At 34.6% G+C, this 21,050-nt stretch overlaps 1 protein-coding gene across 1 annotated transcript in view; it reads left to right on the top strand.

Moving 5' to 3' along the window:
• Window positions 1-21,050, top strand: part of LOC138136689 (homeobox protein B-H1-like) — a 44,651-nt gene that overhangs the window by 11,054 nt on the left and 12,547 nt on the right. Inside the window, exon 2 of the mRNA XM_069055968.1 lies at window positions 19,945-20,164. Within this exon, the coding sequence (XP_068912069.1) occupies window positions 19,945-20,164 (220 nt within the window). The remainder of the gene's footprint in view (window positions 1-19,944; window positions 20,165-21,050) is intronic.

Here is a 21,050-nt window from a genome sequence, read left to right as displayed (position 1 = left end):
TGAGAAGCGAAAATTCGTCCGAATCGAAGCGTTGAAACGGACAAATCTAACTGTCAAAATGCAGACGACACCGTTGTTATCGCATTAAGACATCAAGAGCCGTTCGACAATGAGCGAGAAATCGGTTTTGAAAAACCGGTAGTGGCTGTCACAAAGGGCGCCACATTTAAACGTCAATTCTGATCGGATTAAATCCGGCCGGATTTAATCTTCTTAACGCGTTTATTTGTTAAAAGTCGATTTCACACATCGCAGCCGGACCAATTAAAATATTCACGTCAGATGGGGACTCGAAAATATTCATACCCAAGGGCCTCGACTTCTTGTGAAATTGCTGCGCGCCCAGATCGAAGATACAAGCTTCCGGTTTCACTTTAAATTATTCAGATAAGATCTGGTATTAAAGTCGACGTTTAATTATTTCGAAGCGATAAACCGCTCCGCGGTTCACGAGAGAGACACAAAGAACACGAACATAATAATAATCGTAAACGTTTACCCTCTGAAACGCTACTCCACAACTTTCCAATGGGACTCACATCTGGAATCCAAACACCAAAATAAGAATGTATCAAGTTTTATATGGAAAAAACTCACCAAAACGCTACTCCACAACTTTTCAGTGGGACTCCGATCCGGACTGTCAACAAGAAAATAATAAAATCGTAAGCAACACTCTACTCCACAATTTTTCAGTGAGACTCAGATCGGGACTCCGCACACGAAAACAATAAAATAAAAAACTTTTACACGGGAAAAATTCACCAAAACCCTTCTCCACAACTTTTCAATGAGACTCAGAACTGGACTTTCAACGCGAAAATAATAAAATGATTACCTTTTGCTCACCAAAGCTCTACTTTATACTTCAATGAGACTGAGACTCATATCTGGACTGCTGACCAAACTACTTGACCCTTTTTGCAATTGAATTTAAAGCGACCTGAGGCGCGCCCCAAGGCTCCGCATTAGTCACGAACTTGTTACCATCGACAGTCTATCGGTGTCAGATATATTTTTTATTCGGTCGCAACATAAATTGCTCTTTTTGTGTTTTGACAATATTGAATCTGTCCAAGTAATCTCTTGAATAATTGTTTAGATGTTTTTGCGCAAAAACGGAGAGCTCGAGGCGTTTAGCCCGCACACGTTTCAGATTAAATTTCGTATTATTCCATAAAAATTCGAGTAATTGGAAACAGTGGTTCCACATCAGCTGGCCTTTGAAGTAAAAAGCAGAAACGGCTTCGGGCCAGAAACCGTCGGTTAAAATAGAAGAAGCACAATGTAAATTATATGATTACTATGTATTATTATTTTTATTCTGTTGGCTTTAGTCTGGGAGTGGCTAAATAGAGGTAGTCAGAAAATCTGTCGCTTCTTCTGTTCCTTCTGGTCCTTCGAGCCGGATTTGAACCAACGACCTAACGTTATAGATATTAGTTATTAGAGGGGTGACATCAAGACATACGTCCGAACCAAGCGAAACAAACTCCTCGTGCACTCTTATTCGATCGTTGTCGACGCCAACTTCATACTTTGACGTGGCATGACCGCCGGCAATAAAGTAAACAGTAGCGCGAGCAGTTGGTGACCATTTCTGAATGGTTAACGATGCGAAAAACCGTATTACGCTAATAACAAGATTTATAGAAACTGCTCTCGAAATTACAGGATAAACGATTTATGCTTCGAAGGCAAACAAAACATATTTGTGCAATTTAAATGTCATTAAACGATATAATATTTCAGTAATTCACTTTTAATTAAAGGAACTTTAATCAAATTTGGTTATAATGAGGCGTTTTTTTTTTTAATAATGACTAGTCGACGAGTGGACGTCGTCCTGGAGAGTGTGCAGGGAAGGGGTATGGAAAATAACGCTTTCTCGGGGTGGAAAGATATTTTACCACACTGCTCACTCCCCTTACGAGATATCATGATCATACATATCTTGTATTACTGTTGAAGAACCCAGCTATCCAAAACTGAAAGAATTTGGAAAATCGGTCAAGTGATTCTTGCGTTTATCCGGAACAAATAAACATACACACAAGAAATGTTATCTATTGAAACAAATAACTTGTTTTTCACTATTTTTTTTTAAACGAATGAAGTCTAAGACCGTATATGAACCTTTTTCTTGACAATTTCAATCGAATTGTTCAACATTCTGAATGATAATAATAATGATAATAATAATAAAATACAACAAAAACCTTTTTGCGAATTTCTAATCCAGACGATGCTGTTTCTCTTCATATTCTCAAATAAAATACATAGTACCTAATAATAATAATAATGTTGAAATAGATTTTTTTTTTTGTAAAATTTCCAGTCCAGTTGATGATGCTGGCTTTTAATTCTTATAAATGAGTCGTCCTTGTGGTAATTGGTAAACACTTAACCGTAAACGTCTTCTGGTGAGCTAACGGCAACGGCGAACATGTCCGGCAACTTTTTAATAGGCAATTATCGATAAAGTATCTAAAATAAGTCATAATACATTAATAACTTTAAACACGATTAAAGCTAAACTGACAGGCACTTAAGGCTAATATTTATTCAAGAATCGATAAATTTGCATTAAGAGCCACTCGCCACAAAAACTGGACCGCGCATGGATATATACGGAGCGTCCGGATGCAATTAGCGCCGATTTTTCCTTTTGCCAATTCGCCCGTTCTCGATGCCCTCGAATCGGGACGGCAATGGGAGTCTTCTCTTCTTCTTATCGTCGGATGAACTTACTAATTGGTCGAGAACCGTTTTGCGCGATTATCAGGCGAAGAGAACTGTGCTCGGATGGTAAATGTATGCTAAATTGTTCGCCGCGAACAAGCAAAGCGTAACGTTAATGTGTAAAATAATTGTTCGGTTTATGAAACACTAATTTACATTAAATTCCGGCGGTATTGTTGCCGAGAATAAAAATGGTAATTGTGGGACGGAAGCGGATCGACTAGGACCGTGGGTGGTGAAAGTCTGACACGTTTTCCGATTTTCGTTGACGTTTCGCATGAGCGATCTTGAACGGCGACACGTTTCGGTTGTTGGAGTGACATCGCCAGGAACGATGTGGTGGAGCGTTGGGACAAAGTCCCGGGTTGGTAGGAATGTGAAGAACTATAGATTTTATAAATGGGGCTGGAACCACTACTAGTACTACCATGAGTAGTACCTACTGCTAATTATGTGGGAATAATAAGATAGGAATGTGAAGAACTTGAAAATTTACAAATGGAATTAGCACCAGTACTACTAGTATTATGAGTACAGGGTTATTATAATAAATGATTGTCCCATCGCAGTTGGCGTGGAAAACCACACAAATTTTGGATGTGCCGCCAGCCTCGCAACGTTAGAGAAACTAGTAGACAGATTTCCACTACCACCAATATTACCACCTATCGGCGATACTAGTCTGACTCATGTAATGAGGCTTGCGGCACATTCAACGCCAACTGCGATGGGACAATCATTTATAACGACCCTGTAGTAATAGTACCTAATACTTCTAGTAGTACTAGATAAATAGGAATATAGTTGAAAGGGGGAAATTGTGCTGCGTCTAAGAATGTGTTAACTGTGGAAGACAATATTTCAAAATACATAATAAATAAAAATTAAAAAGGCGAAGAGTGTCATAAAATATACAGGGTGAGTCGAGAGGAACGGCCGAAACTCCATGAGTGTATTTAGATGTGAAAATAATGTAAAAGAAACTCATATGTTCTTATCCGATTTTCATTTGTTTTCAAGTTATAGCGTAATTAAAAATTTTATCTAGCGTGTTACTTGTATCCAAATTTTCGCTTGTTACAATGTAGAAATGAACACTCGGGAAGCACTAATTCGACGTATTAGAAATACTGCACCCCAGAAAGGGATAGCAACAAGCGTCTTTCATGGACGAAGCAGAAAATGTTTAAAGGTCAACGGCGGCATTTTTGAACATTTAATAAAAGAACGCGCTTATTAAGACAATGTTAATGTTTGCACTTTTGTTTATTTGTTATTAAGGTTATACCTTGAAAACAAATGAAAATCGGATAAGAACATATGACTTTTTTTAACGTTATTTTCACGTGTAAATACACTCATGGAGTTTCGGTCGTTCCTCCCGACTCACCCTGTATATTAAAAAAGATTGTATGTAATTTAGGTACATATGCATTGAAAAAAGATTTGATTTCTGGTGCACCAGAATATAGAAGTTACAATTCAAAGAATTCAGCATTTGTAACAAATTGTGTACCACAAGAAACTGCTTTAAGATCTCTAATTCTATAAATGAATTCTAGATTGTACTTGAAAGATATTTAACAGTACTAATGCTAAACATCATTGAAACATCTTACAGTTGAGATAAAACTAAAGTAGTAAAGCAATTGACCACTTCGAAGAAATGTTTGTTATTTTTCAAACAATATTAAAGGAAATGGTAGACAGAATTTCTACCATAAATGGAAACGTAATTATTGTAAAAATTTCAGTAAAAATAAAAAAAAGACGAAAATGACTGTGGTACATTTATATTGTTGTAGTTATTCTATTTTATTCAGTTTTAATTTTTGAAGATGAATTTCTGTCGAATTTATAGTGCAGCTGCAATTCATGCATGTATACAGGGTGTATTTAAAATGCGTGTTATTTTTAACACGTAGCAGAGCTTGTTAAATGAAACGTTTTTTCTATATGAATTTTTTACGAAAAAACGTTACAAATTGAAAAATGAGCGAAAATTTTCTGTTATGATAGAAACGGATCGTTGTCAAAAAAGTTATACAGGCTGTTTGATAAAAAACGCCTCAACCCATAACTTTTTTATTTATTATCCGATTTCAATGAACAAAAAAAACAGAGATATGGTTTTTCATGCGCTACGAAACAGCTATAAAATATATTTTTTCTATTATTGATTCAAAAAATTGAAATTCACGCATAGTTATCGGTGCCTGAAGTGGGTCATTTTCTAACGTGTATTTCTTTTTGCATTGTTAGTAAGATCGAAACCATAGAAACCATACAAAACAGTGTGTGAAATGCGATTTCACGCACACGACTATTTCTGTGTTTCACTTCACGCACTGTATTTTATTAGTTACCTAGCAACATGGTCACTGCATTGAAACTTCAGAGTTCCTTCAAAAATTTGAATTTTTAATTTCAATTTTTTGAATCAATTATAGAAAAAATATTGTTTATATTTCGTGCGTGAAGATGTTTTTGTGCATTCAAAGGCTTATACTGCCTCGACCTTCGTCTCGGCGTAAAAGACCTTTTCATGCACAAAAAACACTCTCTTCACGCACTTAATATAAAAATAACTATTTTTTGGCGTTATTTTCAGTAGCTAACGATAGTCAACTTTTTTTTTAATGGACACATGTAGTTTTTTAGGCATAGTCTGGTAAATTATTTTTTTCTGAATCTAATGATGTATTAAAAGTTATCGTTTGGTCCATAGCTGACTGAAAAAAAAATAAAACAATTTTTAATTGTGGTTCAGCTTATTATGAAATTTTCGAGTGTGCCGTAAAAACAATTGGAATACAAATAGCAACAAATGTCAAGTGTGAGTTTGAAAAATTTCAGGTGCAATCTTGAAAAGTTTTATTATTATTTTCTTGGAAAACATAAATAATAATAATAAATATTATTATTTTTTCTATTAAATTTTTGTTTTGTCTAATTACGATTTTTATTACACTCGAACATAAAATAATAGTCAAATGACTGCTATTCTGCATGACTGACAATGTTGTTATTTTATACTAAATAAAAAAAGTTTAAAAAAGCAGATGAAAAGTTCTAAGTTGACGTTTAGATGACATTTATCGTACTTTGGGTAATCTAGCATTTTACGGTGGCAAATGTGCGCATGTGCAAACTTCATATACTGACCCCCTGTTGTCAACGGTATAATTTGCTAATTTACTTTCAAAATATAAATTAGACAGGGCGCAATTTTTATTAAGAAACTACTGCCGCGTTTAAAATTAATTGGGATTCAACAATTTGATCTGAAGCAACACATTTTCGCCATATAATAGACATTTCTACGCATGCGCACATTTGCCACCGTAAAATGCAAGATTACCGTACTTTGTATTCCGATTGTTTTTCACGGCACTCTTAAAAATTTTATAAGCTGAACCACAAAATTTTTTTATTTTTTTTTTCAGTTAGCTATGAACCAAATGATAACTTTCAATACAGCATTAGATTCAGAAAAAAATACCTTACCAGACCAAGCCTAAAAAACTACATATGTCCATTTAAAAAAAAAAGTTGACTATCGTTAGCTATTGAAGATAACGCCAAAAAAAAATATATTTTGTGGCTGTTTTGTAGCGCTTGCAAAACCATATCTTTGATTTTTCGTTCATTGAAATCGGGTAATAAATAAAAAAGTTATGGGTTGAGGCGTTTTTCATCAAACAGCCTGTATTGTTATAGAAAAAATGAAATAATCAAAATTAAAATCTCAAGGTTACAAAAATGTAGAAATTATTGGGTGATTCAAAATGATTGTGGATAAGTATGACAAGTATGCACGAAAATTTATGTGGCAACTCTGTAGGTAGGATAGAGCTGAGATTTCTTTGACAGTTCGCAGTTGCGCAATTTTGAAAATTGTCAAGTCAATGTGCAGTAGTATAAAAAAAATCAAATGCACGCTAATGAAATGTCAACTATACTCCTCGCACACAGTTGCTACATAAATTTTCGTACATAGTTGCCATACTTATCCACAATCATTTTGAATCACCAATAGCATAGTTATTCACACAAAACGACTCGTTTGGTAAAAATGGGGGGACAAGAAATCTTGTACAAATTTTGCGAATTTTGCAAAATGTTATAGAGAAAAGTAAATTGGCGAGATTTTCCACTGGTTAAAATTAACAGACGTATTTCAGATACACCCTGTATAGTTTTTAGTGTAGCATTATTGAAATTGTGTCCCACCATGAACCATCTTAAGACCTTAATTTTAAATAACTAACGGCCGGTTTCATAATCCGACCCTAAAGTCTCCTTTAATAAAATGCGCCTTTAAGGTAAATGCGACTTTAAATCTAAAATAAAGGAGACTGCATTTCATAAACACGGACTATCGAAACATTAGTTAAAATTTGCATTAGTTCGAAAACGAATCATTCACCGTGTGTACGTAGTCATTTTCCTAGGGAATTCTAGGGAATTTTACAGTAAACGTTTGAAAGTTTTGGTAACTCGCAACTGTTTCCCTCGGACTTTGAATTGTATTTCGAGTAGGTATTTTAATTTTTGTTTACATTCTGCATTTTACATTTTGCTAGTGGAGCAGCGCCAAATTAAAACATCCGATTAATAAAAGATTGCGACCAAAAATGCCAAATCCAACCTTTCAAGTGAAGGAGGAATTTTATAAATCTAAAACAAAACTTGTATAAAATAAGATCCTACACTTAAAGAGAAGAGAGGAAAGAGAAGAACATGAAAGGAAAAAACTGTTACCTTAGATTGAATTAGCAAGAAAACAATTGAGCAATAAAAACTAATGAATTCATGGAATATCTTTATTTTCTGAATACCTATAAGTTTCCGAAAGTTGATTTAATTATTCGGTAAGTACTATTGCGGGCAAAAAAAGTGGGACATCAAATTTCTGTCAGTTTTGAAAAATTCGATGTAGTTCAAGCTTTATTGTCATTTTTTTTGACACTATTCCAGCTGACAGTTTAAAAATTTATTTTATACTTCTATTTTCCTTTTCCAAATGCTCTCTTCTTTTGATAAAGGTAGATTTTGATTGGAACTTTGCATTAAATAAATATTCACTACCTGCTTACTTACAATCATTCCCTACAACCTACAATACTTAATGACAACGTCAATCAATTCAAAGTAGGGTTAGAATCAGGTAAGGATTATTTCACATTAAAAGTCAAGACAATGACATTGATGTCCCACTTTTTTTGCCCGCAATAGTACCTACTAATTCACAAAAAAAAAAGCAGCAATTTGTGGCAATGCACTAGCCTAGCGAAATGTCACTTGTCATGTAATTGAGGTTATGTTCCCCATTTAAATCCACCTTTAACGAGATAAAAGGCCGACAACGAGCTTTTAAAGTTAAAGGGGTTTTTAAGGATTTAAAGACGCCTTTAATGAATATGAAACACAATTTTTAGTTAAAGGTGGTTTTAAATTTAAAACCGCTTTTAAAATACATTATGAAACCGGCCGTAATGTGTAGCAGATGGTTTAGTAGTATGTACCAACCATTATGATTATGAAGATATTTTTGAAATGTGGCTGAGCATTTTCGTTTAGTTTCCAAAGAACTGGAAAGTTTTCTTTTTACTCCAGAAAAAAAAAACAGCAGTAATTCGACCAGTTTAGGATGTGCAAACAACATAAAAATTATGTGAAGAACAAATTAAACGAGGAAGAATTTGAATAGATAGAAATAAAAATAAAATAAAAAAAAGGTATAGAAAAAATCACAAACATATTGCAATAGCCAGTTGCACTAGCCATGTTTTAGAAAATTTCATTTCCAAATGAAAATGCTCTGTTTGTAATGAGTTTTGTCGTAAAATATGTACCACAAATATCCGCTTTAGGACCTCTAGCATTAGCAAATGAACTCTATACAATGTACAGGGTTATTATAAATGATTATTCTCGAAGCAGGCCACGCCCATGTTATGAAATTTTTGCCGCTTTCATGTGAACTGTCAATTTGTGTTGCTGTCACTCATTTTTTAGGTGAAAAGTGTGATGATGAGAATTTTATTTATTTATTTATTTATTTAAATTAACTAGTGAATCCTAAAATATTGAGTTGTGTGGCAACCAATTCCAAAAATATTGAGTTGTTTTGCACCCAATTTAACTCCTGTGTGTGTACTCACTTATTCACATTATTTCGATGTTTTTTATATGGAGCGGCAACCATCAATTTTACATTCAATTTTTATGCTTACTTGGACTACAATCATTTATAATAACCACGTATGATATTTAATAAGTATCAATTCTGGCAGTGTTTTTGCAAACGTGATAAAAAAATTTAACTATTTGATATTGCATATGTACCTATTAATAACGATTATAAATCATTAACTCAAAACAAATTTTGAAAATTCTGAAAAGTGTTTTTCTTTTGAGAAATACTATACAGGGTGTCTCAAAATTCGCGAATTCCGAATTCAGAGCGTTGTAGGGGATCAGTTCAGTAGCCCAATATGGAAAAAAAAATCGGGACTCCCCCCACAAAGATACATTGGTCTGAAGGTGCACTTTTGAACTGGGTTTTCTTCAAATACCTACAGGCTGAAAAGTTCAGTGTTTATTGTTATTTATGGTGTAGATGATTGTGGAAAATAATAACGTAAAACAATTTTTTGAAAAATAGCTTTACTTTGGAGTAAAAAATTTTAATTTTTTGTCATTTTTCTTAAAAATGGAACGGCAACGTAGCTAGAATAGTAACGTGCGATCAATTAAAAAAAAAATCGAGTTACCTGGATTGTGCTATTCTGATGCTTTGATTGGTTCAAACCACCATTTTCGCCTACTCTAATTTTTTTTTATTTGATTGCACGGTATTCTTCACTGTGGATATGAAAGCTTCTATGTATTGAACAAAAAGTGCTTAGGTATATCTTTTTCAGGAAGAGCGATTATTTTTCGAGCTCGACCACACTCTGAATTCGGAATTCGCGAATTTTCAGACACCCTGTAGATGTAAACAACGAACATTATCAAAAAGGGGAAACAAAAATTCTGTCTAAACAAATTGAAATAAAAGCATGCGTCCCACATGATTCCATCTTAGGATCTCTATTTAATGCTTACATTTCACACTGCAGTGATGATTCTTTTGATTGTTTATTCTGAACGTCAAGGTACAATTAAATTAAATAATTAAATGCAAAATACGGGGTATTTCACGAGCGATGATGAGTCAGAAGGAATTGAAAATGCAACCCATAATACATTTGCAAAGTTAACGTAGATATTTGTTTTTTGCTTTAAAAACATAAAATCTGTGCAGTTTCGTAAATTTTGACATAAACGTAATTTCCTTGGTTAAATGAAATTGTAAAAAAACGAAGAGTTTTTGGGAAAATGTTTATTATCTTCATGAACGCGCAACAGCAGAAGCATTTTTATTATATTCACCATAAATCAGAATCACGTCTGTTTTCTCATCGTTCGAATACATTTTAATCGTCGTAAATGTCAGTTGTCACAAATAAAATTCATAATTCATAATTTTAATTTTAAAACAATACGATATTAAAGTAGCCACGTTAAGATGTTGTATCAAATTCTTCTTATAATACATTTTACGTACGATTACCAAATATTACTCAATTGGTACCAAGTCTGGAACCACGCAGATCAAACAATTACCCTAACGTTACTCCTGTTGCCGTGCGAACCCGAGCATTATCTTGTTAAACACAAAAAACTTCTTTCTATCTATCATTCCATCTCTCCACTAATTGCTACACATCCACATCCATATTTACCTCATAAATTCATATTTTTCAAAACAATACACTTTTCGAGAATACCATTATCACATTGAATTCTAATTCCTTGTACTGTTACTACTTGTAGCTTTGAAAAATTCCCATCAATTAATTATCCAAATGAACCTCAAGCTCGTAACAATCCCAAAAATCCATGTCGAACACGTTTCTGTTCCACGTTGTTATCTCGTACATGCATGAACCTCACAGGACTCGTTGTGAAAGCGCTCAAAATGAGTACACAGGACATTACATTTTTCTCTCAAAGTGCACACCAAATTCGATCCATCTTGGGGCACTCCCGTACGTGCGTACCCCAAAGGTTCCTTCGAGGACCACTACTCATCCTAAAAAATTGTTTTTCGCGAGTTTTTTTTTTTTGCAAAATGGCACTCACTCGGTCCTGACTGGTGCACCCTCGTACGTGCGTGCCCCAAGAGTCTCTTTTAGGACCACCACTTATTGCTAAAAAATAGTTTTCCGCGAGTTTCTTTGGCAAAGCGATACCCACTCGATCCCGACTAGCGCACCCTCGACGTGCGTGCCTCAAGGGTCCCTTTAAGGACCACCACTTGTTAGCAGAAAATAGTTTCCGGCGTGTTTTCTTGGCAAAATGGAATCCATTTGGTCAGAATAGACGGTTCATCGGAAATAAACGAGACAAAACGCATTTTTGTCATTTAGAGCGTGGTTTCTCCGGCTCGTAGGCGCGAACAAACCTCGAACCGGTGGTCTTCTTCACAATGCCATGTCCACACCTTCACTCCGGCCCTTATCTAACCGTCGTCCATGTCGCCACTCAAATCGATTTAAAATTAAACCTGTGTCGAGATAAGACAGTACGTTTGTGTACACTTCACCTATCTTAATGTCCTCTTATCGGTCTGTTTATTTCAATTAAGTATTTTGCGATGTCCTCACGCCCACGTCCACCAATCCCGACGTGTTTTCGTCCAAAGTAAATGTTACAGCAATTGGCATTTAGCGTTTTTATCGTCGATAGGGCACACACGTGGATGTTTTATTGCTGTGGAGACGAAATCCGATTTTATTTCAGCATAAAATTTTTACTGTTACTCCGAGATTATCTGGACAAGGTGTGATCAGTGGGAAGTGGTACTAAATATATTATTCTTTTTGTGGTCTATTTCTCGCGTTTGCAAGTTTCAGGTATGCTGAATTTGCGTGTTAAAATCGTAATTTAATTGTAATTAGCGTTTTTTCCGACAGAAAAAGCGGGAAAAATTACACGCTTCCTGTCTTAGTATTCTTGAAAATTTTTTTCAGGAGTGGCGTTCGTGAAAATGTTTCCTTCGTAAAAATAATGTACTCTAATCATAATTTACATTCTAATGCGAAAACGTTCAAGGAGAGAAAATTTTTTCATTCGTGTTTGTTCCAATTTTTATAATAATACCGACAGACTCGGCCTAATCATTTCATTTCTTCTTTTTATAATTACATTTTATTTTAATGAGCCACTTATTCCACCTGTACTATCAGATTTTTGAAATCTGAACGTAATTACTGCCATTACTGCAATTATTTGCATAGTCAGGGAAGTTTCGCGGGCAAAAAGAAGGTTGACGTCACTGCCGATAAAATCGCACCGATAAAAACAAAAAACTACACACACTGAGTCTTTTTAATATGTAAAAACAATGCATTTTAATTAGTGGGGTGGCTCTCTGGTGCTCTGCTTCAGACAAAGAAAAATTCAAGACCGAGTTAACACAAAAAAAATGACAGTCTCCTGTGTTATCAATTGCATCCGGGCTTTTACGTCATTGTCAATTACGCTAATTAACTTAATGACAAGTTCGGCTTGGAAATGACACATATTAATGAATTTTAAATCTGGCATCATTCCATCGATATTAAATGAGATATTTTCCCATTTTCTTAGAAGAATGATTGATGGTCATTAGGAATTAATTAGCGAGTCGTTATCGAGCAAACATTTGAAATACTCCATCTCCAAGGTGACTGCGATTTCCAGAAATACGAATTACGTTTGGAGATCAGAATCGTAAATTAAGCCAGAAACGAAGTTGCTAACCTTTTTCCGATATAAATTTTCATGCGAGTGTGTCGTAAATCTGCCAGAGGTTGTTGTAAGTTATGTTTGAGGAACATTAGCGGCTATTGTTGGTCTAATTTATGGTTTTTGTTTGATATTCTCTGTTGGGTGGGTCCGGAGTGATACAAAATCGAAGTTGTTGTCGAACGTGTCGGATTAGGATTGGGTTGTAGGCTTTAATGTTAATGGTAGTTTATGCAACTGGTCGGAAGTGGCACGAGAAGAGGTGTGATTAATTTCTGATCTAGAGAATTATATCAGAACAGAAAGTAAACATGAAAGTGAGAACAAAGGAAAAATAAAGGAGGTGTGAAATGAAGGGGAGGAATAGGATGGAAGAGCAACACAAATTTTAATAAGGAATTTTTACCAGTAGATAAAGAAAAAGAATTTATTTCATTCTATTTTTTATTTAATCCACATGCCTTCATTTAGTATTTTTTCTTTATTTCTATTTTTGCACTTGAATCTCCTTCAAGTTTTTTTTGTTAATCCTGATTTTGTAAAGCTTTCGTCATTTTTGCGATTTATTTGTGGTATTACTGACGATATTTTCTTATATTCGTGACAATATAATTCATGTATCACGTGATCATGAATGATCCAATGAAAACGCGTAAAGTCCTTAGTTGCATGGCTATCACAGCGATAATACAAAACAAAAAAAAAAAATCTTATTTACTTTCCCCGTTACGATTTTTGATTGAAATAAATTTGTCAATTTGACAAATAAATGAATAATTTTGTATTTCATTCATTATATTGTCTCATCGAATATAACACGTGGTATGATTAATCATCGATGATATTAAATTCGTGAAATTGAAGCAGGACATTTCACTCGTCCTTCGAACTCGCGAAATCTCCAGCTCAATTTCACTCACAATATCATCGATAATAATCATACCACTAGTTATATTATTGCTGAAAATGTAACGAAACTAAAACACATTTTTGGCTTCTCTGTCAAATATTTTCTTTTTATTTCTTAATATTGCACCCTGGATTGGAAAATTTACTTTTATTTTTATCGCTTATTCTTTTTCTTTCTATTTCTCTTTCAGTTAAAATTTGGTCATTTTTAATCATCTTTCTCTCCTATTTAAAATTGTTATTGTTCACATTTACACAACATACACTCAACAAATGTTTTAAAAAATATCATTCTCGACTTTTTCTCTAAATTATTTTTACTGAAGAATTATTTTCCTCGTTTTTGATATATATTTTTTATTTTCCTATTTTTATCACATTTTTCTACGTTTCATACCAAAACATCTTTCTGTTTCTTATTATCACTCTTATTTTTATTTACCTTTGCTGTCCTCTTGCTGCTTCTAAACAAAAATTTAAAATAAAATACATAGGTACATACTAGTATCTCCATCAAATATATTTTTATCTTTTTGCCTTAGAAAATATTTTTTCTACAATTAGATTATTTTCTTCTTCTTGTCAATATATCTTTTGTAATTATTTCTGTTTTTTCTTTCTACATGTTTACTATTTCATTCTTTTTTACTTAAAATGTTACACGTTCGAGCCTTTAAATCAAAATACACTTCTGTTTCTTATTATCCTCCTTTTATTAATGTTATTTTCTCCTGTTCCTTGTTACTTCTGCAGAAAAATTTAAAAACGTAATGCATAATTATATTTTAGAATCCTCATCAAATATTCTTTTTTCTTATTGCCTTAGAAGATATTTTTCTTGATTTATATTTGGGTATCTTTTGTTGTTCTATTTACATCGTCAACCTATTTATTGCTCTTTCAGATGAAAAATTTGGTTTTAATTATTAGAATAATCTATCATTACAGTTCCATTTCATTTCCCTTGTTCTCTTTAACAACTGTTGATTTTTTATCATCTCAATTAAATATCCTTTTTTTTTTTCTTATTATTTTCACCCTGTTTTTAAAGATATTTGCTTTTTTATTACTTTCTTCTATTTTTACTTTTCAATGTATCGGATGTTCATTTAAATTTATCCTCAAAGTAGGCGTTGAAGACTCGATTGTGAACGCACCACGGATTACAAATTACAGATCAGCTGTTTAAAATCTAACCTCACCTTTTGCGTAGTTTGTATTTTTACTCTGCAGACTGACGAGTGGTGCGTTCGCAACCGACTCTTTAACGCCAATTTTGAGGATAAATTTAAACGAACACCTGATACATTTTCTTCTAATTATTCTGATTTTCCTTCCAACTTTTGAAATAATGCCTTTATTCACACTTTATTGTCTTCCATCTTACGTTCTATTCTTTCTTTAATTTTTTTCTCCTTAATTTTTCTTCTCGTGACAATCATGATTTGGCTCTTTCTAACTTTTCATCATATCTAAATCTCGTTCTCACTCTTGTTTCTTGACATTTTTGTAAATTGCAAATTGCATTACGAATCCACCGTCGAACTTTTACAATCTTTCCAAATTCCCACTCTTTCTTATCTCTTCTACGTCTTGTTCTCTTCTATTCTCTGCTGACTCCTGTTGTATGTATTTCTAAATGTGTTCGTTCCACATTGTCACCTCTTTGGATGTCAGTAACACATATTTTACACAAAATTTTGTTCCTTTCTTGTTCTGTGTTTTTCCTTTGAATACTTTCTGGTTAGTTTTATTTTTATATGGAAACATTTTTTGAAAATATATTTTCAACTGACTCGTTAAGCAGAATATTCTCTTTTATGGACCTAGCACAAACCCCCCTCACCAATAACGGGTGTTTGGCGTTGAAGAGTCGATTGTGAACGCACAACCGGATTACAACTCTGATCAGATCTTTAAATCTACCCTAACTTTTTGCGTTGTTTGTGTTTTTAATCTGTTTGAAAAATCAGTGTTTTTAAGACGAGTGGTTCATTCACAATCGACTCTTCAACGCCAACTTCGACACCATATTTCAAAAAAACATTCTTTTATCCATACTAGAGCAAAACTGCTTCTCTGTACATTTCAAAAACAACATAATCTCAATGTGCCATTAGCTTACTGTCACTCGTACACACAATTGTGAACATTAGGGGGTCCGAAACAGAACTCTGAGTGACTCTGATGTTGCAGAAACGACGTTCTGGTAAATTTCCTGTTGGTAGTTTTTGTTCAGCGGCCATAATTGAAATCAAATAACGACATTTTTACAGCGCACGCTGTTTAAACCAAAGAAAATAAAATCTGGTTCAATTTATCAGCCAACACATCGCTCAATTGTAAAAGCCTTCGTAATGATCAAATGGCCAGAGTGGCCGCACGCAAACACTCCATAATGTAATTGCCCCATTAAGATTCTGGTGTGGGGGGAAAAAGACGGATTGGACTCCTGTTATGCCACCACTTATTATTGCCGAAATGCTAATCCATCTCTCTCTCTCTTCCACACGCGGACCACACCAATAAAACCGGAGCACGCAACCCCCCACAGAAATAGGCCGGAATCCAAACACCCCGCCAAATAAATCCCGAACTGTACAAACGTAATTTTTATTAAGCCGTTTCGGCTCGATTTAAATCGTAAATCATCTGACAAAAGGAGGTCCAGTTCGGGGGGTTCCGTGGGGGTGGTTTCAACCCTTGCATGCGGCCAGAAACGCTACTTAAAAGGGAATTTGTTAATCGGACATCTGATAAAGTTTAGGTTGCTTTGGAAATTTTTACCCGTCTGTTGACATGCAGAAAAAAAAAATTATTTTTATTATTATTAATTATTGTTGTGGTCATTGTTTTATTTTAATTTTTGGCGTGGATTAATTCTAGATAAATTTAGAATGTTTTAATTTGTTTCTGCTGCGCCGTTTCACACCGTCATTATTATTACCATTATTGTTATTTTTGACAGCTGTCAAAAATGACGTTTGCGGAGCGTAAACAAACGTCAAGCGCGACTGTATTTTTTTCTGGGGATTCGGCCGGGACTCCGGAGCCGTTAACCTGCCGCCCCCGGCCCATCTGCCTCCGTGTTCCGTGCCATAAAGAAGAAAAAATCTGCAGAATGAGAAATACATCTCGGGGTGAAATGTTTCATGCGGCGGAAACGTGAGTCGCATTGAATTCCGCAAAGTGGCTAAGTTTGTTGGGTCTGGGCGACCTTATGGCAGGGGTCGGTCCCTCACCTAGCGGCCCCCAGACGTTTCGCTCCTTTTAACACGCCAACAACGGGGCAATTTCGTCAAATTAGGAGAGCCGGGATTGGCGGCGGAGGCGGCGGTGCATCAGGGATTCCGGCGCTTTTTCCTGATTGGTCGCAGCTTCCGGTGTCTGTTTTAGCCGTCGTTCGGCGGCGGCGTCCCCACCAGGCGACGGCGTCGCCGTTGCGACGCCTAAAACAATGGCCGGGATCAATCCGACTCCACACACGATGGCTCCTCTAAGTGACGGTGTTTAAGGGAGCGGGATCGATGGGCTTAATCGGGATGCGGGCGGCGTCGCGACTGGCTCGGGGACGGCTGCCGAGTCGAAAAGAGGACATTCACGACCAATTTAGATCTAATTGAAACTATTCTACAATAATGGAACAGTTAGGGCTTTACAAATACCCTATGTAAAACAATTTTTTAACCGCCACTATATTACCAAGTGCTCACTCCAATTGATCTATCGTAGACTCTCTCCTAACAACCCTTTTCCTAAACAATCTACAATGCAAAGAATCTTTACACCTAACAATTGTCTTTGACACTTTCTTTGCTTTTTAAAAAAATACAAAACTATTTCTTTCGCTGTTTAATTTTTCTTTTTCCCAAATCCCGTTCGACCTGGTCGTAAACGGCTCATTTAAAATTTATTTATTGAATCTAAAATTATAATCATTAAAACTTTTCAACATTTTTATCAGTTCTAAAACTAGTGAATAATTGCATAAACAGCGCCCATTAAAAAATAAACACAACTAATGACCTGTTATGCATCAACTTGAATAATTTTTTCGGTTTTTTACCAATATGTATTCGACTCTGATCTTGCAAAAACGACCATTACACTTTAATTAGTGCAACACTTATGGCGAAAAAAGACAAGTAGCGTGTTCGTCGGTAAAAAAGGTATAAAGTCCTCTTAAAATCAAATCATTAAGCCTAATAGGCTCGATTTGAATAATTTATTTTCGTAGAAAGAGGTGTGGAAGAAATAAATTTGAAATTAAAATATACTTTATCATCGATTTGCGTCACTAAAGAGCAAAAAAGTGTCCGTTAAAATTACTACCAGCAGAATTTACATCTACTCTCTTAACTACGATTCTAAGAGCGTCGGCGGAGTTTACCATCACTGGTAGAATTGAAAGGTGCTTGTTTGGGTTTATTTGTTAAAATAGAAGTTAATTGCGTTAATTTGGAAAAGTTATAAGCAAAATTTCAAACTTTGTGGTTATGTTGTCTACAATGGCACCTGCTGTCAAAGTCAAACCTAACCTAATATGAGCATCTTGAAACCACCGAAACATACGTTTTTCTAAATATGTAGTTTACCTCTTTGTTTTATTAAATATACTTTCTTTCTAGAGCAAGTTGTGTTTACACCATTTAAAAGTCTAAAGAGAAGTCATAGCAATTTTTGATTTTCATTAATTAGTATGTACAGTTGCGGCCGTTGAAATCTCAGACAGGAAAGATTTAAACACTCTGGATAAATTCCGAAATTTGATTAGCGTAAACAGGATTTTCATCAAGGATTATAAAGTCAGTGTCAGTATTTGACATATTAGGTCAGAATCGGGCGTAACTTTTGAAATGCCGCAATTATCTGATTTGCAAAAATGTGTTAGACTGAGGGACGGTGTGAGTATAAGAGTCATTGCGAGAGAAATTAATGTGGATAATGTTTGAGTGACATTTTGAGAAACGTCACTTTCAATACCATTTACAAAGCTAAAAGTTTGGCGTTGTCAAAGTGTCTGAGTTTTCAACGGCCGCAACTGTACCTAAGTTAAAAATCGAAGTGAGTATTTTTCCCAGCAATTACGTATGAACATATTTCAGAACATGTTTGGCTAAAATCAAGGAAGAAACACTTAATTATGAATATTTAATGTTGTGGTGTAGTTTTGAACATAACCTCAAATTTTTCTAATTTTTCAACCGAGTTCAAACGTTTAAAACTGGTTTAATTTTCTTTTCGAATATTGCTTCAGCAACTCTGAAAGAGTTTTATACCTTGTTTGACCAAATATCAAGAAAAATATGCATCGCAGGGGTATTTAATGTTGTGATGCAACATAACCTCAAAATTTTCAGATCTCCTTTCAGACGATTTAAGAAGAATAAAAACTGGTTTCATTTTGATTGTGAATAGTTTTTGAACAATTTTTGAAGATCTTCAGAAAAATTTGACAAGAATCAAAGAAAAAATCGTTCAAAAGGCGGGTTGTGGAGCAACATAAAGTAGAGTTATTAGTGATGACACTGATGCATTAATAAAAAACACATAACAAAAGAGAGCATTCATAAACTAATTTGAAGAAATTATTATTAAAAAAATTATAAAAATGGAAGGTTTAGAGTCTACGCTGACAACTGCTGTCAAAATCGAACCTAGTCTGTAACCAGCATCAATAAATTACCAAAACAGACGTTTTTCTCCATAGTTTACCTCTTTGTTATGTTAAATACATTTTATTTCTAGTGTTACTAGCAGTTTCATTATTTACAAGTTCAGAAAAATAATTAGAAATCACGGTAATTTCTTATTTGTTAGTCAGTTAAAAATCAAAGTTGCTACTTTTTCAACAATTCATAAAAAGCTTTAGAGCACCTTTGACTACAATTTACGAAAAAACACTTCACGAGGTGTATTTAACATTTTGATGTAGTTCTGAACATAACCTCAACATTTTGTAATCACCCAATCAACGTAAAACTTTGAAAAGTCGTTTAGTTTTTATTTTGAGAAGTGTTTCAACAAGGTCGAAAGAGTATTAGAACGTGTTTGACAAATATCAAAGAAAAACCACTTCACAAGAGTATTCAATGTTGTGATTGTGAAGCATCATAACCTCAAAATTTTCTGATTATTCAGCCAATTTAAAACGTGTAAAAGCTGATATGATTTATATTTATTTTGACTACTTTTTCAGCATTTCTGAAATTTTTTTCAACACTTGTGACAAAAATCGAAGAAATAAATGCTTTACAGAAGCAATAGTGTTATGGTATAACATAACCTTAAAACATTGTAATCCCGTTTTGGGTCAACTTAAATCATTTAAGAACAGTTTTTTTCTATTCTATCTTGTCAGTGAATGATTTCATCTGAGAATCACTTAAAGTTCTTCGCATTTCCATTTCCTTGATCGTGGAGCACTCGACTAAAATGTATTTGATGTTGCAGGTCAAACGGGAGAAGATTCAATAAACTCGTCGAAGAGTTCAAACGGTGCAATAAACAAAAAACAAAGAAAAGCCCGAACGGCGTTCACCGATCTCCAACTGCAGACGTTAGAGAAGAGCTTCGAAAGACAGAAATACCTCAGCGTCCAGGACAGGATGGAACTGGCGGCGAAACTCAGCCTCACCGACACCCAAGTGAAGACGTGGTACCAGAACAGGAGGTGAGTTCGATGATTAACGACAGGGACGGTTCCCTCATCCGAAATTGCAACAGTGCAACCGAATAAACAATACAATCTTTATATGAAGATGGCGTGGATTAATGGGGTTCGTGTCGGGCTTTTATGTGGTCGTGCAAGAAACGCCTGAATTATACAGAAGTTGTTTTCGTTCGGTTCGTACATTGTGTACGGACGCGGCTACACATTCATTACTTGTAATTAGATCGATCAATTTTAATTGGTAATGACGCCGAATTGATTAGTTTTATACGCAAATTAGACCGAGGGGGTATTATCCTTCGGCGAGGCGCCACATCAGGCTTAACAGATAGGTACATAGTTGCTTGAAAACTGCTGTCCTGGATGTAACAACTGGGAGTAAAATAATAAATGCAACTCTAAGGGTTTCATTCATTTTGGAAGAACTCTGATAAATTATAATAATCAATAACTTAATTCGTCAATAAATTAAATCATAACTGTATAATTATACCAATTAATATTCTACCGGTTGTAAATTAAGTAATTAAGCGTAATATAGCAGATCATCAATTAGTTTCGTGAATACTTTAGGTAGGTAACACATAATTTTAACCAACAGACTCAGTATGTTTAGTTTTTAAATGGAGTAGGTAATTAAATTTACAAAAAATCTCTTTTTACTAAGATATCGCCAGATCGGTAAGTCACATGAAATAGGAGTATTTCGCGGGGCCCTTTTAAACATCTGTAATTTTATAAATACAGGGTGATTCTGAAATAAGTTTGGAAAAAAAATGTGGAGTATCCTTGGCACAAAATAATTCTGCGTAAATGACTTTTGGAGGTGAAATCAAAAGTATGGAAATTACCCTATATCCTTGTATTTTCAACGCCTATGAATAGG

Source organism: Tenebrio molitor, chromosome 8 (assembly GCF_963966145.1).
Source record: "Tenebrio molitor chromosome 8, icTenMoli1.1, whole genome shotgun sequence".
In the NCBI taxonomy this organism is placed as follows: Eukaryota; Metazoa; Arthropoda; class Insecta; order Coleoptera; family Tenebrionidae; genus Tenebrio; species Tenebrio molitor.
This window is presented reverse-complemented; position numbering and strand designations above follow the sequence as displayed.